The 25,205-nt window shown below is 45.6% G+C and overlaps 3 protein-coding genes across 6 annotated transcripts; 2 read left to right on the forward strand and 1 right to left on the reverse strand.

The window, feature by feature from the left end:
- The first annotated feature begins 421 nt into the window (after nt 1–421).
- Nucleotides 422–11,257, forward strand: LOC6733564. The gene is made up of 5 exons (XM_016167643.3): nt 422–1,275; nt 8,286–8,495; nt 9,082–9,426; nt 9,487–9,879; nt 9,944–11,257. Exons 1-5 carry the CDS (start codon nt 619–621, stop codon nt 10,916–10,918), a joined length of 2,580 nt encoding a protein of 859 aa, XP_016026510.1. The 5' UTR covers nt 422–618; the 3' UTR covers nt 10,919–11,257.
- On the reverse strand, nt 11,230–14,238 carry LOC6733566 (fibrinogen-like protein 1). Its single transcript, XM_016167249.3, has 2 exons — nt 12,933–14,238; nt 11,230–12,020 (listed from the first exon to the last, which is right to left on the reverse strand). The coding sequence occupies exons 1-2, from the start codon at nt 14,051–14,053 to the stop codon at nt 11,855–11,857; spliced, it is 1,287 nt and encodes a 428-aa protein (XP_016026511.1). The 5' UTR covers nt 14,054–14,238; the 3' UTR covers nt 11,230–11,854.
- Nucleotides 14,239–14,532: 294 nt separating this feature from the next.
- LOC6733569 (latrophilin Cirl) lies at nt 14,533–25,071 on the forward strand. Of its 4 annotated transcripts, none has more exons than XM_044922708.1 (13): nt 14,533–15,099; nt 15,239–15,308; nt 15,803–15,978; nt 16,224–16,413; nt 16,529–18,000; nt 18,064–18,291; nt 18,349–18,559; nt 18,616–18,856; nt 20,364–20,529; nt 20,585–20,814; nt 20,885–20,982; nt 21,048–22,829; nt 22,916–25,071. In XM_044922708.1, coding segments are annotated over exons 3-13 (5,088 nt in total). In that variant the 5' UTR covers nt 14,533–15,099; nt 15,239–15,308; nt 15,803–15,977; the 3' UTR covers nt 23,385–25,071. The 4 variants fall into 4 exon arrangements, with proteins under 4 accessions (XP_044778643.1, XP_044778644.1, XP_039148564.1 ...); XM_044922709.1 differs by having other exon boundaries at nt 18,361–18,559; XM_039292630.2 differs by having other exon boundaries at nt 15,803–15,903.
- Nucleotides 25,072–25,205: the final 134 nt, after the last annotated feature.

A 25,205-nucleotide genomic window follows, 5' to 3' on the forward strand; every position in this document is an offset into this window, starting at 1 on the left:
AGTTAGTATAACAATTAAAAATTGATCTTTAATTACACTTAAAATCTAAATGCATATTCTTCCTTGTATTTGTTAGAACAAAGTCAGTATACCCAAATTTCTGTATATAGTTAAGAATATTTTGGGCACATTTTTGAAATTAAAGTCTACAGTTTCGAAGCCGAATACCGCTAAAGCATTTTACTATAAAAACTTTACTTAAAAAATACTTTAGTGGGAAAATAAGCATTTAAATTTTAACAAGCTGTAGCTCAGTTTTTAAGAAGTAATAAGTCATTGATCTTCATTTTGCACTCTTTTATTAACATTATGTGTATTATATGTATTTAAATTAATTTTATTTAAAAATATTGCACTATCGTTAACTGAAGCCCATGGTATTTGGCCACCCCTGAGCAATGGCCACACTGCTACTGGAGCCCGCCGACGGTTTATTTAAAGGCGACCGCCTCGGCCACACTGCAGTTCGGATTTGCCGGTTGTTTGGATCGCAGATTGAATCGGAAAGCCAACAGCGTTGGTTCGGAAAAGCGCAGTGTCCGCGTCGCGAGTGCGCCAAGAAATAGCGAGAATCGAAAGACTTGCGTGAGGGGTGGACTCCAGTGAAGCACAGCAGCCATGATGCCGCTGCAGGAGTCGCCGTCGCCCAGTTGGCAGCTGGAGGACTACGCGTTCTTCCGCAAGTGCGGGGAAATCACCGCCTCGCCGGACGTGCAGAGCTTCGGCTTCAACTGCGCCTTCTGCCCGGCGATCTGCCTGCAGTTCTCCGTGTTCATGGACCACATCCGGGTGCAGCACACGCAGGACGTGAGCCGGCGCTACGAGACCGAGGAGGAGAGGTGTCCGCAAACCGATCTGGTCATCATGGAACTCGACTGCCCCGAGATTTATCCGCCGGAGACGCCTAGAAAATGCAACTGGGAGGCCGACATGGACATCCAGCTAATGAGCCTCGTTCCGTCGCCTCCCGCAGTGCACATACCACCTCCAGCACTACCACCACCACCTGAAACGCCCGAAACACCAGAAATAGATTTGGTCTATGTGGTTGAAAATCCATTACCACCCTCGCCGCCGCCCTCCACGGACATTTCGGGCGACGAGCTGCCGGGGAGCAGTCCGCAGTCCTTCGACCTGGATCCCTTTGCCGTGCTGCACGAGGTGGTAGCAATGACTCCGCCCACTCCCATTGCTCCACCACCGGGCCCTCCGACCCCCAAACCGACTCCAACTGCGACTCCGGCCCCACTGCCGCGGTACGAGACACGACGCGTGGTAAGTTAATCACCGCCGCCCATTCACATTCCCTGCCACAGTGAACGCACGCTAACGGGAAACTACAGACATGCTCAAATCGTGTGGTTATCTCTAAAAGTTTGCAAAGAATTTTGTATGTCGATCGCTTGTAAAGATTGCAATTTTTAAATTTTAACTTGTTTCAAAATGTTTTCTCAAAACTCAATGATAAGTTTACTATAATTATTTATTAATTTTCAAATTTTAAAGTGCTTCCTTTTACGCCATAGGGCTTTTATGAATTTGTTATTGCTGATTAGTTGCCCTTAGCGGTGCTTCACTGTGCGTGGCTTTTGCTTTACCCTTTTTCATGCGATTTTGTAATGCAAAACGGCTTTCCGCTGCTGTCAGAAGGGCAGGGGCGGGGTTGCCAGGGGGGTGGGGATGGGCGCCGCTAGTTCCGGTAAAGGTTTCCCTGGTCACTTGACCTTCAAAATAACGGCGCAATGGCACACAACGCGAAATATTGAGAAAAGTGTGCCGCGCATTTTGCGCGCTCATGCTTCTCTTTTGTTCTCTTCTTCCCCTTTTTAAGTCCCGTTTGCCCTCCATGGACTTTTTTACAAGTACATGTGTATATATGTATGTGCATATATATTTCTTATTTATTTTGGATGGGCTGGTTTGTCAATTCGCCAGTCCGTCCGCCTGTCAGTCCGTCAGTTTTCCTGCCGTTTTCATTGTTTTTTTTCCGAAGCGACGCAACTTTTCAGCTTTTTCTTCAGGTTTTCACTTTTGTTTTGTTCCATTTTTTTGTGGACATGAAAATGTCTGGGTCGGGGAAAAAAACAACCATATCTTTTGTTGTACATACACATTCAAAACGATTTATGTGCTAAAAAAAAAATACACGTACATATAGCACTCGATATTTGGGACACAAACATTGGGTGTTTTGGAAAACAGCTCGTCACATTTTCTTTGTTTGTTGGAGGCCTTTGCCCGCGGCCGATTTTTAAAAATAAATGCCTATTAAATGGTAATTAAAACGGATATTTATGTCAATGCGACAGATGCAAAACTGGTGGATGGTTTTCCATATCGGTGTGCAAATATGTATCTATCCTAGGATCTCTGAAATATCTGATCGCTGTATCTTTTATCATATTCCTTTCTTTACTGTTTGAAATGGTTCTTTCTTCAAATTTACTGAAAAATCTACTTCAAATGTCAATAAGGTAAATTGCTTCCTGTGCTGTGACAGGCACTTTGGATACCATGACTACGTACTAAGATGATCGGCAAAATCAATGAGGTGGTAATCAGCCTTAGAACGTCAGCGCAAAGATGGAAATCTTGAGGTTCTCCAATGTTTTGACGTGACGCGGGCTGCATTCATTGGCTTTCTTCTTATGGCCAAAAATAGGACGGATTCGTTGACGCAATATAAACGCCAATAAATAATATTCTCATACACAAGCTAATTTCGCGATAATTAAGGGAAAATAGCTCGAATAAATATGTGCGTATGAGTAATTTGGATGCATTTGTTGTTAGATAAAGGGCGAGCAAACAAGGTACCTAGAATGTTGGCTATTACTATCCGCCATCCGAGATATCCGGGGCGTTGAGCTTTGTCTCGGAAATAGAAATTGAGGTGGTGATAAAAGGCCGATTTCCAATTGCCCGCTGGCGGGGAACACGACACTGGCAATAGAAATTATTGGTGATTTCGATGGTTTCGTTCGGTTTGGCCACTATCAGCATTGGGCAAGCTTGTCGGCCGACATGGTCTTTATCTAGACCCCAAAGAGGTAAACAAATGGGGACTACTATCTATGCTTCGATTCCAGGCCACAGTGGTTCGCAGTGCTCGAAAATTGCTATTCCTTCAGTAAATTAATGATCTTCGCAGCACTGGCAATTGCTTTGGTTCCACTTGACTTGCAGCCTATTATGATTTATATCCACACTCAATATCGATGACGCGCTGCTCTCGCCACTTTAGGCCATTGAAGATACATCGAATGGATCGATCGATCGATCGTGGAAGTCGTCGCCCGAGTCCCAGACAGCCCAATCAGTCCCAACTCGGCGCACGTATCGCTTATGGAGGGGTAATAAAGTAATTTTAGATTCTAGTAGATGTGTATTTGCCGGCTATTGAATGTGGCTTAGAGATAAGAAAGCGCGGCGGAACCTAACTAAGGAGGTTTTAATGTTCATTTAAACACTTGTAAATTGGAATTTTTAGAGCACCTGCCATAAAAGTCCCACGCCCCATAAATCATTGTCCAAGTGGAAGTGGAAAATACTTGTCGGACGATGATTTGGCTGGAATGGCTACCGAATAATGCCGGGTTATTTGCAGTTTGAGGATTGAAAGGGGCATTCCACCTGTTTATTTGGATAGCACTTTCCCCCTGAAAACCAATCAAATCTGTGAATTTACCAGCGATTAGTTATTTGCTTTGGATTGCAACCCTATATATCATAACCCATTGAAATCATCAGTGATCCATTAAATCAGAGCGCTGAGTGCACTGGGTAACTCTGCAATATATCATCGCTCGTAATCTAATCTTAAGTCGTATCAATCCGTTCTGTTTAACTTCCCAGGCGATAATTTGGCTTCGCAGCACTCGAAGATCTTCGGGAAGGTTCGATTTATGCGCACGTTAATCACGCCGGAATGGAAATCGAGGACAGTGCCCCGGTTTTTATCGCACCACATCCATGCCTATTAAGTAATTATCGAGTTTAACTAAACATTTCGGAGGAGGAGGGCTCTCTGGGAGCGGGTGGGGTCTCCTTCCACCCGCTAGACGGTTCGATCGATCAGCTGAGTAGGTTTTACAGTCAGCCTAATTTAATTAATGCAGCCTTGTGACTGACTCGCACCGAAAAAAGTTATTTGTTTAAAGTTTTACAGGGGCTAGCGCACTCTTTGTCTTTTGTCAGAAATTGATTGCGCCTAATGCCACCGTATTATCTTGGAATCTGGCTTCGTCGTCGGTTCCCGACCAGGGTTCTCTATAGGGTTTCCCATCGGTTTATTTCGCCTCATTTGCAGAGTGGGCTTCCATAAGGGCGTGGGCGTGGGCGTGGGCGAGTTTTATGCTCGGCCATAAAAGCAAAACGAAACCCAACCAGTCAGGCAGCCACGGGTTGCGTGAAATGAAAAAGGCGAAATATTCTTCATAATTTATTAGCTCACGTTGCGGGCTTTATTGCACTCGAGTCCCGTGTTCTCCCGGATTTAGCATGTCGCCAGTTTTGTTGCTTGCTACCTTTGTTCGTTGTTGTCATATGGCTTGCGGGTTATGATTTTATATAGCATACCAAAGTGGGTCTTTGGCGTGACCCCGAGTCCGTGCACGGAAAACAAGACGCTTTTCGAAAAGCCCCCGTTCGATCCATTAAAACCCGCCCTTTGGGGCCGCAAATCAAACACGGAGCTCCAAGCCGGCAATCAACATCGTGTGTTCGCCAAGTGACACCATTTGAGGCCACCAGGCCCGACAATGGTATTAAATGGTGCATTAACGGGCTTTCCCATGAATCTTTTATTTGCACACCACCAGGTTCCAGTTGATATGTGTGCCACATTCCTCTAATTAAGACTTGCCAAAGGGCAACCCAGTCGCGATAATCACCCAATTCGGAATGAAAATGTTTCCAAATAGGAGTCTTCATTAATTAATTTGCAGCATCGCATCGCATCATCATCAAAGGCATTTTGATTGGCGCTGCCCGCATATGTATATCTCTCATCTTCCTGGTGACAAATGCAATAAACAATAGCTTTCAATTGAGCAGCCCGATGACGCAGCTGCTCGCAGCCAGAAGCGACTCTGGTCTAGACTGGCATTGCTTGACCCACGGATTCCCGACTTTGATATGGGCCGCACTGCAAGTGTGGCTAATCGAAGAAGTCGACAGTATGTATGTATATCCATATGTGGCGAATTATGCAATCGACATCAGAAGATGAACGAATCTCGTTTGTATATCCACAAATTTCATGGACAGTCTTCAAAACAACTTCGTAAACAACCAACTGCTTAATAAACTTTAATATAAACTATAAGATTAATGAGAGTTCATATGTCTGTATATGTATCTTCATCGACTCCAAGCGGGAAAACCCAAAGAAGTTATTAATGGGTCCACAGATAGAGTTCTTTTTTTGTCTTTCCTCAGCGCAAATTGATACGAACTCATAGAAATCCATTCTGCGGTTGTTTGTCGATCCAACGCACGATCCCTTCGCTCTCTGGTTTCCCATCTTGGGCTCGACTTTCAAGTATCTGACAGTTCTATCGAGTTTCGACCCCTTCGACAGAGCCCCATATATAAATAAACATGAAGAGGGGGGAATCACTAAACTAACTCAATAAGAACGCTCTGCGATCTCGGGTTTCAGAGTCGGGAACACTGCAGCCACGTCGCTGTTGTTGTTTATTGAATTTCTATGCAATTTTGTTAACTGGATCAATTATTTCAATTGCGTGTTCGGTAAACACAACTAGTGACGCAGTCCATGGAGATGGGCAAGGCTGGCGACCAGCCACACCCCACCGTTCGTACCTCGGCTGGCCAGGATGGGTGTCTGGCTGGCTGGGTGGGCTATGCCAACTCTCTCTGGTCAGCGGTTCGAAGCTGGCCGAGCCTTTGTTTGCCCCACTCTGCTGGCCTTTTGTTGCTGCGATATTGGAAAAAGTAATGGCAAAAAGCCGAGCTTGACGCGGAAAACAAACTGTGGAGTGCCCTGAGGAATTGCGTAACACGGTTGAAGTTCCTAATAGAATTATATCCAACTTGAGCATTCAAACCCATACGGCGTGCATACCCTCCGAGTACCCTGGTCATTGGAATGGCCGGGAGAATAGATGGAAATAATATGATATAAAACAGCTGTGCAGCCGTTGGAGCCATTCGATATGGACATGTGGCTGTGTGCGGTGCAATGCAGCTCCGTTATGGAATTACTCCCGTTGCCAGGCAGTCGGCAGCGTCAAGGATTGGCAGGGTCAGCAGGGAACGGTGGCGGTGGCCTTAATGGGTTTGCGCTGCTCACCTTTCCGCAGGGCGTCGAGTGGCTCGTGGTCGGTCCTTGCCTCGAGTGGGTGTGACCCGAGTTGGAGCTTTGGTCGCTCGAAATGGAAATGTTTTCGCTCGCTTTGCCGGCGGAGCGGAGGCGCAACTACCATAACACCGTTTGAAATTGCATTTTTAATTGGGGCCAAGGCTTTTCCAGCTTTTCCCGTGCTTTCCCATGCTGTAATTTTCAGTTATTCAATTAGCCCAGTTAAGTGCTGTAAGCCTTTGTGGATTCGCGAAAGGTCAGGGGCCTCCTCCTCTTTGACTGCTGACTGATTGCTGGTGCTGTGGTAGCTGTCCGCCGTAAAGCCATCCCCAAATCGAGCCGCCCTTTGGGCCATTAACCCTTTTTACCATTGATTAATGTGGAATATTCATACACGGCACTGCACCTGCTCGCGAAAGCGAACAAGTAGCGATATTGTGTAAGGCAGGTGCGCTATCTACGGCAGTAATTTGGATCAAATTAATCGAGATACCTGTGCCTCCATTATGTAACTGGCATATTTGCCCGAATGCCAGGGATCCATTAGTGCAACCCAATTAATAACAAATTTGCTAGAAAATCCAATAACTCGCAATGCTCTCAGGCCGCATTTCACTTTATCTAGACCCATTAGCGTTATCGACTTTTGTGGGTTGGCTTTGGGTTTGGGTGGCTAGTACCAGCTGAAATAAATTCACTGGCTAAGTATCGACAATTGTGTGGTGGTTGGTCACTGACGCGTCGCCTTAGTTTCAAGACAATCAGGCGACAGCTCCGACTACCAATTATGGCCACCAAACAAAACACTTGAAAAATTAAATGGAGCTAAAGGCAATGCTTTGAATACCCTTTCCACATCTGCATTCCTCTTGCCAATTTGTTTTAAATGGAAAGTTTTATATTATTTTCTACCCATATCAGTAGCGGCTAATTACTCAAAGATACATTTCGAATTTGTTTTAATCTGAGGCATTAGCCTGGTGGGGTATATTACGCTTCGTCTGATTTTGTTTCCATTTATTCATTTAACATTTTGGAACCGGTTAGAACTGCGAATCGTATACGGGCGCCGTATGCACTGTTTGCCAGAACAAAACATTTGCATGTGAAAACGAAGTTCGTTTCGGCATTAATTTGGGTCTTGCGAATTCCTAATTAGGGCACTCTCATTCCGGGGACCTTATCGACAGCATTTTTTGAAGTAGTGAACCAGTATGAGGGTAGGTCGGGTTCCATTCCGCGAACTAAGCAGCAGCTACACAAATATTTGAGGGACTACAGCGGGTTTTGCCACGGAACACGATAACCTCCGGGATGCGTCATCTGTCGACACATATGAATGAGATTTAAATCTCAACATTATCCTATTAGCTCTTTGATTCTAATTCCCTTCGTGGGTTGAGAAGTCATGAGTATGAAGCTGGTATTTCAACATGATTCCTATACACCCACTTATTCCAACTTTGTGCACTTGGCAAAACCGCTGCCCTTTAGTTATTCAAATCCTAAATGAGTGGGCAATGTGTTGCAACTCTGTTGCAAAAACGACACATGGGCAGTTAGTAGGGAAGTTTCTTGGGAAAATCACCAAATAGCAAATAGATATAGACAAGCTTGAAGTCCGAGATTGTTTTGTATGGGAATGTGGAAGTCGGGCCATATGCAAGTGCGATAAGAACAATGACGACGGCACAAAGGCCAATAGCCGCTGAAATTCGAGAATGTGGAATCTATATAGTACATATGTATGTAGTATCGAGAACGCGGGCGGCGGAGTGCGGACTTTCCCTTTTTGTTTACCAGCGCCAGCGATTGTGTACGATTCGCAGCGCCACGATAAACCCCGGACAAGATCGTCTGGCTGGGCCAGCGCTTATCTCGCAGAATGCCCACCACCACCGCCAATGGCAACGTTACAAATTTATTTATTTATGCGAAATATTTATACTTCTCTATGCAGGCACTGCAGCGCAAGCTTCGTCAGTCGCAAAACGAGCAACCTAAAGATGGGGAGGTGGACGTGGTCGCGGCGGAGGAGCACAGGGGGATGGAACCCACTAGGCAGCCGGAGAAGAGTGCTATGGAACTAACACCACCTGCCACGCCCCCCACCCCACTGCCGCCCACCTCGCCCACGAGCAGCACGGCGAGCTGTGTGGATTTCCAATCGGTAAGTGGAACACCTTCGATCTCCACACAGAACAATTAATTCGATTAAAGAATTCAAGTTCCTTTTCAAATAGTGGGTGTTGTTTATAAGCTTAGATATGAAAGATTTATAAATTAATAAATAAATTAATTAATAAATAAATTAGATATAATTAAATCAAAGTTCAATTTTCGTGCTTTAAAATCCAAACTGTCTGAAAGCAATTAAATAACTGCCATACAAAGAATTTTGTTAGATAAATGTTTTTTACGAGTACATTTAACACTTGATTTATGCGCTTTTAAGTTATTAATTAGTCCTAAAGTTATTAATATTCTGCATACTGTGACTTATAGTTATAGAAATAATAATCTTTAATGGCCCAAAATATCACAAATTACGTTATATGTTTTTCTAGATTTATGCAGCTCATAAATAAATATTATAATGGGCTGTAACCTTTTTGAATACCAACTAATTTTAATTTAATGTGTTATTTCATAACTACTATGAAAATATAGGTATAAGATTCTACCCAGTCATTATATGAATCTCGTAATGTTCCTGTAACATCCCATATTTCATAGAATATTTTATTTATTTTCAGAAAAGTCGTAGGGAGCTAGAGCGGAATCACGAGTTCGTTGGCTGTCTGCTGAGGGCGTATGAACGCACGGAAAAGCTGTGGAATCCACGGCATCCGGACTACAAGTACAATGCCAAGCGCAGCGCGTACGGGGAACTGGCCGGTCCGCTGGAGGCCATTTGCCACCGGCAGCTCTCCGGAGCCGAGATCTTCGCTGTGCTGAAGGAGTTGAGGTGCAGATACCGCCGCGAGTTGAAAAAGGTGAACGCCCTGGGTGGAAAGTACAAGTCGCGGCTGTGGTACTTTGAGAGGATGGGCTTTCTGCGGTGTGTCATCGAAAACAGGCGAGCCGAAAGGGAAGCCAAGGTAGGTGATCCAATCGTAGGGATTGATTAAGCTGATAAATTAATTATGAATCTTTTCCAGATCTCCAATGAGAGCACTGAGAGCGAAAAGTCGTGCGAAACGGACGCAGATTCCTGCGGCAAGTCATCATTGTACCACGAGGTTCTGAGTTTCATTCTGGACGCCTTCAAGCGGCAGGAATGCCTGTGGAATCCGCAGCACTACGACTACACCACCTGCTCTAAGACGGAACTGTTTCGCGACATCTCCGTGCAGTTGCAGGAGGAGCTCAACTACGAGCTGAGCGGCGAGGAATGCTGCAACGAGATCCAAAAACTCAGGACACGTTACCGCAAGGAGCTCCGCATGGTTATTAAGCACAAGGGATTGTACCTGCCCAAGTTATGGTGTTACGACGAAATGGAGTTCCTGCAGCCCATTCTGCAGGAGCAGATCTTCAACAAGATCAGCAAGGTAAAGGGTCGCGATATAAGATAGCTAAGGATTTTATGCTCTAAAGTTGTTATTACGTTTTCAGAAAATCGGAGTGGTGGGAAGCAACCAGAAGACCAAGTTCATCGATGCCAGCTCAATTCGTTTTGACAATTCTGAGAATCAACTGCAGTTCGTAGAGATCTACCACAACTACTCAGCTCTGTGGGATGTGGACCATCCCGACTTCCGATCGAATACGTATCGCAGTCAGGCGTTGGGTCAAATGTTGGATGAGATAAACACCACCTTTCACACTTCCTACACTGCGGAGCAGTTGGAAAAGACCTTGTTCAATCTGCGCAAAGATTTCTCCGCGCAGAAACGGAAGATACTTACGGAGTCCGAAGACTCCAGCAGCATTCCGCTGCTGCATGCCAAACTGGCAGAGTTCCTAGACCAAAATCTTGGTCCTTTCCGTTGCGATATATGCTCGGAACTGGTCAAGACCTGCGATCAGTATAAAGTGCATCGATCCGCACACGATGGCACCCAACCCTTCATCTGCACCCTGTGCGGAAAGGGTTTCCAGATGCCTTGCAACCTGACGGTGCACATCAGACGACATCGGCGGGATTTCCCGTATTCCTGCGAGCAATGCGACAAGCGCTTTGCCACATCCACGGAGGTGGCCATCCACTTGCGCACCCACACCGGTGAGCGGCCCTACATATGCGACCTCTGCGGCAAGTCCTTCAAGACGTGGTCCTTCTTCGACATCCACCGACGCCGTCACCTGAACCAGTCGACATTCCACTGCCCGATATGCGCAAAAGGGTTCTACGAGAAGAACCGCTTCACCGATCACATGAACTCCCACTGGGCGATCCGCAAGCACCTGTGCACGGTGTGCGGCAAGACCTTCACCACGTACGGCAACCTCAAGAAGCACACGGAGCTGCATTTGGCGGTGAAGAAGTACAAGTGCAGCACGTGCGGCAAGCGATTTGCACAATTCGCCAGTCTTCGATGGCACAAAAAGCGAGAGCACAGCTCCGAGGGGCAAGCGGGCGGCAAGTAGAACCTTCAGGCACTCGAAGTTTCTGCTCTGCACTTTACAATGTTTACAAAGCAATCGTAGGGCGTTAGATGTGTGGCCGTGTACTTAAAGTTATTGCCGTCTAGCATATACCACCTATCATATCGTTAATCTAGCACTAATGTAAGTAATGTATTTATATGCTCTTTAAGAATGTCTGATAAATGGCTACAAGTGTTGCCTCTCGAGTTCTGTAAGTCTTATCGTCGTAATCAGAAACGATTAGCAATGCTTGTAACTGGTTTATAATTCGAATCCCAAAGTCATCGAAAGTGAAACCAAAAATATGCATGTGTATTAAATAAACCTATAGTCAATGTATTTATTTGTAATGTTTTTATCTGGCTTATCGACTAGATAGTACGCTTAAGAATACCCAAGGAGCTTAAACTGGTTTTCGCCAGTCGGAATAGGTATTTTCCATAATAAACTGGAACTTATGAGCCAAAGTCGTAAATCTGCCATCGAATCGGTATTAATTTAGATACCGCCCCTTTGGCTTATTTACCCAACGTTTATTGACTCCAATTGAGCGGCTCCAGTCGTCGCCTCGATGAAAGTGCAAGTGACAAATGAGCCGGAGGAGTCGCCCAGTGACCAGAGTTATTTCATTTTTATCGGCCCAATGCACACACTCAATTAGATTTCATTGAATTGTTGCAACAGAGCAAATTACGACAACGCCGGAAAATGGAAATGAAAATGAAAATGAAAATGAAAATTAATTGCACCCAATGACTTGTGTGCGAAACAAACAAAAAGTCTAGAGCGATATGCAGTCAACTGTAACGTGGTAATTACAAATCGAAACCTAATCAACTGTCGCAGGGGCGTCCAAGGGGGCAAACGAAGATTAATAGGATCGGCATCGAAGTGAGATTTATGCTCGCATAGTTCGACTCGTCAAATAATTTCCAATTATCCTGGCGGTCGCCTCCGCCTGGGCAGATCCTTCAGCTCCAGCTGGCTCTTGGGGCGGATGAGCATTTGGACGGACTTCAGGGAGCGGAAGCTGTACCAAGGCTCCCAGTAGATGCTCTGCGGGTTGTCCACCTCGCCCTTGAAGTATCGCCCATTTAAGTTGCTGTTAAATAAAAAAAAAATTACTCTTTACATATTATGTACCTTAAAAATTGTAAAATTTAAAATTTTTGAAAACCAGAAAAATATCTAGCTTTGCCAAGCCGAGGCTTAAATACCCTTGCACTACATATTATGTACAAACTATTAATAATACAATCACTTTTCGATCAAAAACAACAAATATACGATGTGTTTTTTCTCGTCTTCAATTAAATGTTTGTAATTTATATGAAAATATATATTGTAAACAATATATTGTGTATGTACCGAATTAAAATACTATGATGAAAAACCATATGTGTAGATTTGATTATTTTTCGATTTTTATATGATGGGAATATGATATAGTAGTTCAATCTGGACTAACTCAATAGAAAGAATATTTTTGGGAAAGTTTCAGTTTAAAACTGAAAGATTAATTTACTTAGAAAACGACAGACGGACATGGCTATATCACTCGACTCTTGATATGATATGATATGATTTGATATATATGGATACAAAAGAGTATTTCTTATTTTTTGAACACAATGCTGGTTAAATATTTCATATTTTTTTAATCACATTTGCTTTTAATAGAAAAACTTATAAGATCAAAGTATCAAATTTATATCTTCTGTTTTTCCAAAGATAAAGATATCAATATCACTTTACGGAGTTATCATTTTGAAGGGTGACGGAAATACCTATTTTAATATGACTAACTATACAACAAGTCAAAGCATAGTATCACAGACAAGACTTATTTAAGATATGATAAGTATTCAAATACTGACAAGTTCTATTAGTAATCAAGATAATTAATTAAATAAAGTGTCAGTGAGATATTGATGTTTTAAGCTTCAGAAAAGTAGCTAGAGAGTACTTCTAAAATATATCCTTTAAATAGGAAATGTGGTGTGTAGATCCTTACCTGCGGGAACAGAAGTCGTACCACCAGGCTCCCTGGTGGTGCTCCGCACAGTTCATGTGCGTGAAGGCGTCATTGTCCCGGTCGTAGGTGGAGAACTTCATCTTGTCGTGGGTGCGCAGTGCATCACTGGCGTTTCCCTGGTAGTGACCCAGTAGCTTCAGTTCGTAGCCCTCCTCCTCACTGCCGATGAGGAAGTCGTCGTAGTGGGCATAGCTCGTCTCGCCGCCGAATCTCCTGATGCTGATGTACAGCTCGTGGGGCTGGGAGCTGGTCAAGCGATGCAGCTTCTCCAAGCCTATGAAGAACTCGCCGTTCAGCTTGCCGAATCCCTTGCTGTAGGCATCCCAGTTCCGGTAGAAGTTCACGGATCCGTCCAGGCGCCGCTGAATGCAAGTCCAGCCGGGTCCGGCGGCAGTTTGGCCCTCGCAGGGCACCAAGAAGGGCAGGAATCCGGGCAGGTGGATCAAATGGATGCCGGGCAATCGGCCAAAGGGCACGCAGCTGGTAGTAGCCGCCTCCCAGTCCGCCAACAGGTCGTCCTTCTTCTCCCGGAACTTTCGCTCGAAGTACACAACCTTACCCTTGAGATGCTCGATTAGAAGAGCACTGGAGCCATTCAGCTTGCGCAGCTCCGCCAGAACGTGCTGTTTCCGCTTGAGGCGCGTCTCGTACACCTTCACCTTTTGCTCCAGTTCCTTGATCTGGTCGTCCTTCTCTTTAATGGCCATGGAGAACGAAGAATTCTGGGCACTGCACACCTGGGTGAGGTTCTCGAATTTCCTCAGCAGCTCATCGTCCGTTTGGTCCTTGGTCTGCAGCTTGTTTATCTCGTTCTCCTTGTCCTTGATGGTGGCGGCACTCTCGGCTATCTTTCCCATGTAAACGTCCAGGAGATCATCCAAGTCGCCCTTGCTAATTCGAATTGTTTTGTGCTGATCGATGTGCACTTCCGCCAGTTTCTCTGGAACTGGAGCCACTGCTGTCACATTCCCGATTTGAGTTCCATTAGTCGGTGGAATCTCCTTCATGGGCGCCTTGGTAGTGGGCTTTACTTTTGAAGGAACTTGAAGAAACCAGGCTGACGGCAGCATGAGGATCAGTATAATTAAATAGTATTCCATTGCGGGTGGAGCCGTTTTCGAGCTGCGCTCAGTGAAATCAAAGTTAAACTGAAATGGCAAGCGAAATGCATTCACCAAGTTGAGCGCAAATCAGGAAACACAATAGTTAATGCCAAGCCGACTGCAGATAAGAGTTTCTGAACTTGGAGCGTGATCGTGAACTTCATGCAGCATACTTTTCCAACTGATGCCCTTTTTAATACTTAAGGCTGCAATAATATTACTTTTAGCCATCATGATAAAGATTTTGAGATGAATTCGAACTGTATCCTAACTCGTTAAGAAACTCAATAATACGAAGGCTAATTTAATAAAGTTAATATATTTTAAAGAGTTAAATTTGTTTGTATTTATCAGTTTGTCTTTTATGCATAACAATCGCCACGTTACTTTCCTATTTGAATTGCGCGCTCTTCCCAGCAGCAAGTTGGCAGTCCGATAATTGCGTTTTTGGGCTGGCAACACCCTCCAGCTTCAACCAGACATTCAAGTATACAGAATTTTTCTAAAAGAAAGTTGATTGTGAATAGAGCTCTCAAGCGAATAGGATCGTCTGCGTTGAATGGAGTTAAATCCGAAATATAAGTGAAATAAATGCCCAAAGTGAAGTAAAAACTAGTGCTAACCTAGAAGCAAAGCATCCGTGAATAAGCGTAACAAAAAAGCAACTTAAAGCCAGTCTTTTTCGTGGCTTTGGCATCATCATTAATTAAGCCAACAAATTGCTGTAAAAATCGCTAACTAGCGACAGAAATCAACGGGAAAACTTCTTTCCAAGTTCAAAAATGTGTTATTCACGCGGAATTCAAGAAACGACCACCGTTTTCAACGTGGAAAAAGTGCACGGAGTTGGAACAAAGAAAGACACCCAAACTGGGGCTCCGCGGGGCAGAAAAAAGTCGAAGCGCAGCTGCAGCAACTTTTCTCTACATTTACATCCACATGCATATATGTTCGTGAATAGTGTGCATCGGGTGTACAAAGAAAACGGGTCTTTGTTCTGTCCACGAATCGATGGCCATGCAACAACTACAACCACATGAAGGGTGTGTATTCTTAGCTCCCTTTCCCCTTCCCCCTCCCCTGCCCATCTTCTTATCTTCCATTTGTCGTTTGCCTGCTTGTTCGTGTTTGCCCAAGGAGTCAATATGTAAACAATTATCTTACGGATTCTCTCCCTTTCAGATACATAAGTTGAATGGTACTTTTGAGTCCAACATTCATGGAAATGACTCCAAATGGAAATACATAAGAGGTATGTACATATGTATGTACATAGGTGTGCTTGGCCTGGAAATAGGTCATCATCATCTTACATATAACACCATGTTAATCTTTAAACATATATGCAGAGATCTAAGTTTGCAGTTTCCAGTTTTTTCAATAACTTACTTATATTTATTTTTAACTGGCCCATTATTTAACATACATATAAAAAATATATAATATTATGAAGTTGCAATGGAAGTTTTTTATAGTAAATTATGTTTTCTTGATATTTGCATTATTTATATAGTGTAACAATAGGAGACATATGTACATACATAAAAGTTTGAAGATTAAAATAACTTAAATTTATCAATACCTAAACTTTTGATGTTGACTTTAACCACATCACCAGATGGAAGGAACCAATACCAATAAAAGAAAAAGAAACCCATTAAAACTTTCTAACGAAATACAAGTAGTCTTAAATTGAGTTATGTGCCTAAAAATACCTAACATTATAAATTGTATCTTCCCTTTCAGTTTGAATACTTCAAACCGAGCGAAACACTGCCGAATGAGCATTGCCGATAAGAGCAAATGATGGACGATCGAAGATTCGTGATCTGGGCCGGCAGGATTTGGTATTTATGACTACTATTGCACTTGCTACCAAGCTAACGACCCACCTACTCCACCATCAACCTCAGCATTACTAAGTATATCCCAGGCAGTGTAAAAGCGTATCATGCTACCAACCATATTGTCAATATCCTATGAGCATATATCGTTAGATCGTAAGTGTCTTTGCAGGCCCACCAACAATCCAATCCAAACCAAACCAAACTACAACAATCATCGCCGCTAACCAAAAACTTCTTTTTATATGCCATATATATACCATGTCCATATAAACCCATAACCTGCCCAGCAACCCATGACTTATGAAGCCTTCGCCTTTCAGTGTCCAAGTACCAAACCGCCTACGCCTGCGAAGGTAAGAAACTGACCATCGAGTGCGATCCCGGCGATGTGATCAACCTCATTCGGGCCAACTATGGCCGCTTCTCGATTACCATCTGCAATGACCACGGCAATGTGGAGTGGAGTGTCAACTGCATGTTTCCCAAGTCACTCAGCGTACTGAACTCAAGGTAATGCGAAGATTAATGAACTATTTCAACACAAGTCAATCAATTAAGCATCTTGAATATGTGAAAATTACCCAACTGTATTTACTGATGAACGCGTATTTTCCCCATTTTCCAGATGTGCCCACAAGCAGAGCTGCGGCGTGCTGGCAGCCACGAGCATGTTCGGCGATCCCTGTCCCGGGACCCACAAGTATCTGGAGGCGCACTACCAGTGCATAAGTGCTGCCCAAACGTCGACGACGACAAACAGGCCCAGTCCGCCGCCATGGGTGCTGAGCAATGGTCCGCCGATCTTTGGCAACGGCAGTGGGCTGATCCATCCGCCAGGAGTTGGAGCGGGTGCCCCGCCCCCGCCGCGACTTCCCACACTGCCCGGAGTGGTGGGTATTAGTGGAAATCCCGGCCTGTTCAACGTACCACCGCAACACACCGCCGTCACGCACTCCACTCCCTCGAGCAGCACGACAGCCGTGGGCGGTGGACGTTTGAAGGGTGGGGCCACCTCCACGACGACCACCAAGCATCCGGCTGGCCGCCATGATGGTCTGCCACCGCCGCCGCAACTACACCACCACCACAACCACCACGGTGAAGACACTGCCTCACCCACCAAGCCGAGCAGCAAGCTGCCGGCTGGCGGTAATGCCACTTCACCGTCCAACACGAGGATACTCACGGGCGTGGGAGGTTCCGGAACCGATGACGGAACCCTACTGACCACAAAGAGCTCACCCAATCGCCCGCCGGGCACTGCGGCCAGTGGATCCGTTGTCGCCGGGAATGGCAGCGTTGTGCGCACCATCAACAATATTAATTTGAACGCAGCCGGGATGTCCGGAGGCGATGACGAGTCCAAGTTGTTTTGCGGCCCCACTCATGCCCGTAATTTGTACTGGAACATGACTCGAGTGGGTGATGTGAATGTTCAACCCTGTCCTGGCGGAGCAGCCGGCATCGCCAAGTGGCGTTGCGTTCTAATGAAGCGGATGCCCGACTCCGGCTACGATGAGTACGATGATGACGCCAGTTCCACAACTCCTGCGCCCAGCGGCGGCGACTGTCTACACAACAGCAGCAGCTGCGAGCCGCCGGTGAGCATGGCCCACAAGGTAAACCAGCGTCTGCGCAACTTTGAGCCCACATGGCACCCCGCGACACCTGATCTGACGCAATGCCGCAGCCTTTGGCTGAACAATCTGGAAATGCGAGTCAACCAGCGGGACTCCTCCCTGATCTCCATCGCCAACGATATGTCCGAAGTGACCAGTAGCAAAACGCTCTACGGCGGGGACATGTTGGTCACCACGAAGATTATCCAAACTGTGTCCGAGAAAATGATGCACGACAAGGAGACATTCCCGGATCAGCGACAGCGCGAGGCTATGATCATGGAGTTGTTGCATTGTGTGGTCAAAACCGGCTCCAATCTGCTGGACGAATCGCAGCTGTCCTCGTGGTTGGATCTCAATCCGGAGGACCAAATGCGTGTAGCCACATCCTTGCTAACTGGTCTGGAATACAATGCCTTTCTGCTGGCGGATACGATTATCAGGGAGCGCAGTGTGGTGCAAAAAGTCAAAAATATATGTGAGTTCTAAATGTTAGCATTGTTTGCATTTCAAAATACTTATAAAAAACTTTATATCATAGTACTCTCCGTTCGAGTGCTGGAAACCAAGACCATTCAGTCCAGCGTGGTCTTCCCGGATTCGGATCAGTGGCCCTTGAGTTCGGATCGTATTGAGCTGCCACGAGCTGCTCTAATAGACAATAGTGAAGGCGGTCTGGTGCGAATTGTGTTCGCCGCCTTTGATCGCCTGGAGTCCATTCTCAAGCCCAGCTATGATCACTTCGATCTCAAGAGCTCCCGCAGTTACGGTAAGTCCAAAGAGAACTGAAAAACAGTAGAATAGTACAATCTAAATGTTGTCTTAGTTCGCAATACAGCCATCCTGAGCAACGACAGCGATGTGAACGCGGGGGAGATCCAACAGCGTCTACGCATCCTGAACAGCAAGGTGATCTCGGCCAGCTTGGGCAAGGGGCGTCACATACAACTCTCCCAGCCCATAACCCTGACCCTGAAACATCTGAAGACCGAGAATGTAACGAATCCTACCTGCGTGTTCTGGAACTATATTGACCAGTAAGACTTTAGATCATATGCTGAAGAATTTTTACGAATTAATATTTTTGTTCTAGTGCGTGGTCTGCTAATGGATGCAGTCTGGAGTCCACTAACCGCACACACAGCGTCTGCAGTTGCAACCACCTGACCAACTTTGCCATACTAATGGACGTTGTGGATGAGCACCAGCACTCGTTGTTCACCATGTTCGATGGAAACATGCGCATATTCATCTACATAAGCATCGGCATCTGCGTGGTGTTCATAGTAATCGCCCTGCTAACGCTGAAGCTGTTCAATGGGGTCTTTGTGAAGGTAAGAAACGGCTCCAATCCCTTGCCGCATCAGCGGTCGGGCAGCAGACGCCAGCAAAACAATATTCGCGACCAGACCCACGAGTCCTTGACCCTGACCACGCCAACCAGTCAGTCCAATGTGCCGCCGCCCAGTCATGGGAACACGAACTTTATCCAACACAATTCCATCCGCAACTCACACCGCAACAATCTGAACTACAATGTCCAACAGCAGCAGCAACAGCAACAACAAGTTGTTGCGGCAGCTGCTGCTGCTGTTGTGCTGTCCAATCAGCCGCAGCGAAACATGCAACATGCCATGAACAACTTGAATCTGAATCTGCATCAGCACGGTCAGCAGACGGCGGCTGCTGCAGCTGCTGCTGCCTCAATAGCCGCTGCACTGCAGCAACATGCCGTTCAGGCCAGCAACGCCAGCAACAACCTCAACATCAGCCACAACTATCTGCAGCAGCAGCATGCCCAGCAGCAGCAGCAGCATGGCCAGCAGCCACAGCCACATCCGCACCGCAATCACAACCTTAATGTGGACGGCAATGGATTGGACAACACGAACAACATCATTATGCAGGCCAACATGGACGACTTACAATATAAGTGGTGGTGGTGGTGAAAAAACAGATAAACACAATTTTAGGCTAGGCTAGGCTTTCTAGACATATGTATTTATGACCGAGAGACACATGTGATATAATGCTTAAGTAACTTAAATTGTTAACGAACCTCTCTCTGGCAGGACTCAAAGATAAGACTCAAAAGCTGGGCTGGGCAGCGATGATCACTGTTGAGCTGGCTGAAGGCCATATCCTTACACATCATCGCATCCCAGTAACAGCTTGCACGCGAAGACTCCCACTTATATTTATGTATCGTAGTAATTTGTCATAGCTTAAGATTAGCACACTTTCCCTAAACAAATAATGATATATCTTCATATGATAGACTCATTTTCCTTTTTGTTACAAATCATCACTCTGGCATGTTTTACTTAATCGTTTAATCATTTTGAAATACCATAACCCCTTTTATGTGCATTGATTGTTTAACAAATTTAACATAGACATCGTACAACTAAATACCTAAAACACTTCTGACTTTCTTTTGTATTTCATTAATTAATAAAATATACAAATGTTGCTAATTTTGTCCTGTAAATATTGCATTTTGTGTTTGTTCATTTAGTTTGTATGTATATTACCTATGTGTTGTGCTTGTTTCGTGTTCTGTTCATTGTTTTATTCGTATTCGTATTACTCTTAGTCTTTGGCTTTTCACCACCACCCACCAAAATTATTGTAAATCAAGTTCTAAATTAAGTTTGACTATCAAATCTGACATCTATTCTTCAAAACGTTTAAGATTATCAGTTTCCCTAAAATATCTCCCTGACGATCGAATCTTTAGGGTCCTTCTGCTGGTGCTGCTTAAAGAAAAAAAAATTTGCACTGACTTCTCAAACTTATATTAACTCTTCACTCTGTCTTCTCTTTAACTGTCCACTCCAGTCCGCGCGCACCTCGATCTATACCAGCATTTACCTTTGCCTCCTGGCCATCGAGCTGCTCTTTCTACTGGGCATTGAACAGACCGAAACAAGCATTTTCTGCGGCTTCATTACTATTTTCCTACACTGTGCCATCCTATCGGGCACCGCCTGGTTTTGTTACGAAGGTAAGAAGGCCGAAATACGTCTACACCGTGCAGCTCTAACCCATTGCCTCTGCAGCCTTCCATTCGTACTCAACGCTCACCTCGGACGAGCTCCTGCTGGAGGTGGATCAGACGCCCAAGGTGAATTGCTACTACCTCTTGTCCTACGGACTGTCGTTGAGCGTGGTGGCCATCTCGCTGGTCATCGATCCCAGCACCTATACTCAAAACGATTATTGCGTGCTGATGGAGGCGAATGCCCTGTTTTATGCCACCTTTGTAGTACCAGTGCTTGTCTTCTTTGCGGTAAGTTACATAAATATAATATGAAGCTTTAAAAGCGCAGTTACCATTTTAAATGAATTCACTTTTACAGGCCGCCATTGGTTACACATTCCTCTCCTGGATTATAATGTGCCGCAAAAGTCGCACGGGTCTAAAGACCAAGGAACACACCCGCCTCGCTAGCGTGCGGTAAGATATTGAAAATCCATATACACTTTAAAGATCCTTTGATGACCATCTACCTCAAATCCTAGATTCGACATACGCTGCTCCTTTGTTTTCCTCTTGCTGCTCAGCGCTGTTTGGTGCTCGGCCTACTTCTATTTGCGAGGAGCCAAAATGGACGATGACACGGCTGATGTGTATGGATACTGCTTCATCTGCTTCAACACATTGCTGGGACTCTATATCTTCGTGTTCCATTGCATTCAAAACGAAAAGATCAGGCGGGAGTATCGGAAGTATGTGAGACAGCACGCTTGGTTGCCCAAGTGCTTGCGCTGCTCGAAAACATCTATTTCCTCGGGCATTGTGACCGGCAATGGACCCACAGCCGGAACCCTATGCAGTGTTTCCACGTCCAAGAAGCCCAAGCTGCCGTTAGGAGTAAGCGAAGAGGCGCATGACGATCCCCAGCAGCAACAGCAGACACCTGTGCCCATCACAGAGGATGCCATTATGGGAGCCACCTCTGATTGTGAACTAAACGAGGCCCAGCAAAGAAGAACCCTGAAGAGTGGGCTAATGACGGGCACACTACAGGCTCCACCGCAGACCCTTGGCGGCCATGTTGTGCTCGAAAGAGGCAGCACTCTCCGCTCCACCGGTCATGCTTCACCCACCAGCTCTGCCGGGTCCACGCACCTGATTTTTGCCCACAAGCAGCAACAACAGCAGCAGCAACAGGGACCTTTGGGCGAGTCTTACTACCATCAGCCGGACTACTACAGCTGGAAGCAGCCATCAACTGGAACAGGAGGTTTGAAAACACCGCGGGAGTACTACAATAATGCGGGTGCTGCTGCATCCTCGCCGCAACAGGCGCACGAGGTATTCTACTGGACTCAAAAGCCGAACAGCGGCCAACATGGCAAAAAGAAGAGGGGCGCCGGAGGAGTTCCCGCCTCGCCGAGTGGATCTCTGCACAGTCGCACGGCCGCCGCCTCCCAGGTGCTGTTCTATCCATCGTACAAGAAGACCAAGCCTGGCCAGCCAACAGGCTATCCGCAATACGCGGAGGCGTTGGACCCACCACTAGCCACTGGCAATGCGGCTGCCTACTACCAGCAGCAGCAACAGTTGCGTCGCCAGCAGCTACATCAGCAGCAGCAACAGCAGCAGCAGCAACTCTCCTCGGACGAGGAGCAGGCCGAGCAACATGCTCACCTGTTGCACCTGCAACGACGAGCTGGTAGCCAGCAGCAGCTCCCTGCTCCGCCGCCACACATGGCGCAGTACCAGCAGGAGTTCATGCAGCGCCAGTATAGAAATAAGCATTCCAACTGTGATCTGGGCATGGGCGATGCCTACTACAACCAGGGCAGCGTCGGCGGCGCGGATGGTGGGCCGGTCTACGAGGAGATCCTCAGCAACCGCAACTCGGATGTGCAGCATTACGAGGTGGGTGACTTTGATGTGGACGAGGTGTACAACAATAGCGTTGGCACTGGCGTCTTCAACAACATGAGAGCGGCAGTGGCCGCCGGCGGCAGTCGGTACGGCGGCGGAAGCCTGAGTGGCGGCAGTGTCTCGTCCAGGAGCCAACAGCAGCAGCTCAAGAAGCAGCAGCAACAACAGTCGCTGGCTCAGCAAAGATCGGTTCGACGCTGCACGGCGGATGACGATGACGACGAAGACGAGGAGGAGGATGAGGAGGCAACGGCCGCGGAGCAATTGCACGACAGCGTCTGTGATGAGGATGAGGAGGAGGACGAGAGCGACTTGGAGGATGATGCTCATGGATTGCCACCCCAGAGCGATGAGCGAATGCGTCGTCTGATGGCGATGCAGGACGAGGATTTTAAGCGGCGGTTTCAGTAAGTACTTCTCATGTTTGACTATCTCAACGTAACGAATATATCGACTTTGTATTTACATTATATTCCATGTATTCCCTTTACAGACGTCAGCTGCGCAAGCATGGAGCGCCCCTTGACTACGGGGCTTTGCCACCAGGAGCAGGTCCGCAACCCGAGCACAACGGTGCGGTTTTTGGGGTTAGCGGCGGCGTTGGTGAGGGCTCCATGCGTGGCGCATTCCGGCAGCAGCAGCAGCAGCAAGCACTGAATGCCAAGTCGCCAGGCGGCCGTTTGGCGGTAAATGAGCTATTCGGTCACGGCAACTCGGGACCACCGCTGCCGCCGGCGAATCAGACGCCCGCGCAGAAGCGCCAGCAGCTACAGAAACTGTCACCACAGTCCACCACATCATCGTCGTCGCATACATCACACAGCAACCCCAATCCGCATTCTCACCAGCTAACCCATCCGCATCCTCATCAGCATCCCCCGCACCATCAGCAGCGCCACCTGTCGGCCATGCTCGATGAGAACAACACGGTGCGATGTTATCTGGAACCACTGGCTAAGTGATCAGTTAACGCAACTCCCCCGGAACAGTCTTAGGCAAAAATTGTAGCTTAGGATCTCTAGCTATACCTAGTATTAGTCGTTAGTCGAAATATGGAGCATTGTGTGAAACAACATGCTGTCATGCTATACGTGCAGTGATTCGAAAATCCCAAAACTTTATAAATGTATATGAAATAACTCAAACCTAGACCATAGGGCACATCCATCCCCCTGCGGTGCCGTGCAAGCTTAACCAAAACTCGAGCGGTGAGGGGTTGGAATTGGAATTGGAATCGGGCCCTTCGACTTGCATGCATTTTATACCAACTTGGAAATCGATATTAAATATAAATGTATGTACCATATATGTATGATGTATTGTAATACATGTCACCACATGCCATTTTTAAATACTTAAAAACTAATTTAAACAACCAGAAAATCAAGTATATGGATGTATGTATATGTATAAGATCTAGGAACTGTATGTACATGATATATAGAATGCAGGCGAATTATGTTTTACGTATTTTGTAAGGAATCAATTGTTTTTGATTTACGCTGATTATGCTCGTAAGATATATATATACACACAGGCTTAAGATTTGTTTTGTGTTTCATAAACCAAAAAGATATCCTACGTTTCGAAAGATTGTCATTTCTTGCTATCCAGCTGCCGTTTTCCACCTATACAACTAAAAGTCCTTCCAACTGCGAATCAAGAGGAAAATAAGTCGTTAGGGGAAATAATACATTGCCATTTTGTTGCTGCATTTCAGCTACGTTGTAAGCAAACCAGAGCGAAGCATTTGAAGTGTACATTTTCATCAATCTAGATGCTTTAAGCACACACATAGGGGCATTTACTTTATATTTTTGAGATACAGAGAGAGAGAGAGCTCGTGAAATGCTTTATTATTTTACGAAACCGATACAGCATACGGAAATGAAATACCTATATAGCAAAGAAAGATTTCAACCAAACCTCACTTGTTAACTAGGAACTAACTGAAAACTCTTTAAACACTAGCCAGCTGAAATCCAATCCACACACTAAACTGTACTCTATTCCTACTCCCCGAATGGCATTCTCCCTAGAATTTCACGCATGTGTACAAAAACCAAATAAAATATAGTGCAAACAAGATGATTACCATATATGTCGTACATACCAAGCCAAGGAAGCTCCGTGGGGGCAGCAGGCCCAGCTCGATCCCATTTGATCTGATCCGATTCGATCCGATCCGATCAGCAAGTTAAACTTGAAGGAAACATTAGCACACAATCGATAAAGTTAGTAACTAAGCACCCGCAGCATGCCACACATAAAGTGTCTAAATTGGATCGGAAATCGAGTGTTTGGACGAGGAATACGGAATAGCAGATATTGAATGTATAGTGTTGCGCCTCCTAGAACTTTACTTATAAATAATAAAGCAGATTTATCAGATACGAATATATATATGTGCGTGTATATTGACGATGCAAGCCACTGCAATCCCCCTCTTTTGTCACCACATTCTCGCGAAATTGATTCTAGACCTAGGCATTGATAAATCTGAGATCTTGAATGAAACAGAAATCGAAACTGAAAACCAGACGCCCAAATCAAAGTTCATAAAAAAAAGCCCGATGAAAATGTTAATGTACACAATTTTTTCTATTTAAGACAAAATACAAGAAATGGATTGCATTTTACTGTAAATGACAAATAAGTGTTTTCTTGGGATGTTGGGTTCAAAATTTAAAAGAGGCGTTTAAATTAGTTTAGTTTCAAAACAGTTGAAAAATGGTTTTAAATTCCTTAGAAGCTAAGTGGTATGCAAAAGTAAGTTAAGGAAA

The sequence above is a fragment of the Drosophila simulans genome, chromosome 2R (assembly GCF_016746395.2).
Source record: "Drosophila simulans strain w501 chromosome 2R, Prin_Dsim_3.1, whole genome shotgun sequence".
NCBI lineage: Eukaryota > Metazoa > Arthropoda > Insecta > Diptera > Drosophilidae > Drosophila > Drosophila simulans.

Coding starts and splice junctions, on each gene's coding strand:
- LOC6733569 (XM_044922708.1), top strand. Junction 16,414..16,528: donor CTCAGCGTACTGAACTCAAG/GTAATGCGAAGA, acceptor CCCATTTTCCAG/ATGTGCCCACAAGCAGAGCT. Junction 18,292..18,348: donor CAAGAGCTCCCGCAGTTACG/GTAAGTCCAAAG, acceptor ATGTTGTCTTAG/TTCGCAATACAGCCATCCTG.
- LOC6733566 (XM_016167249.3), bottom strand. CDS start 14,053: ATGGAATACTATTTAATTATACTGATCCTCATGCTGCCGTCAGCCTGG. Junction 12,021..12,932: donor TACGACTTCTGTTCCCGCAG/GTAAGGATCTAC, acceptor TTTATTTAACAG/CAACTTAAATGGGCGATACT.
- LOC6733564 (XM_016167643.3), top strand. CDS start 619: ATGATGCCGCTGCAGGAGTCGCCGTCGCCCAGTTGGCAGCTGGAGGAC. Junction 9,427..9,486: donor GAGCCGAAAGGGAAGCCAAG/GTAGGTGATCCA, acceptor AATCTTTTCCAG/ATCTCCAATGAGAGCACTGA. Junction 9,880..9,943: donor TCTTCAACAAGATCAGCAAG/GTAAAGGGTCGC, acceptor TTACGTTTTCAG/AAAATCGGAGTGGTGGGAAG.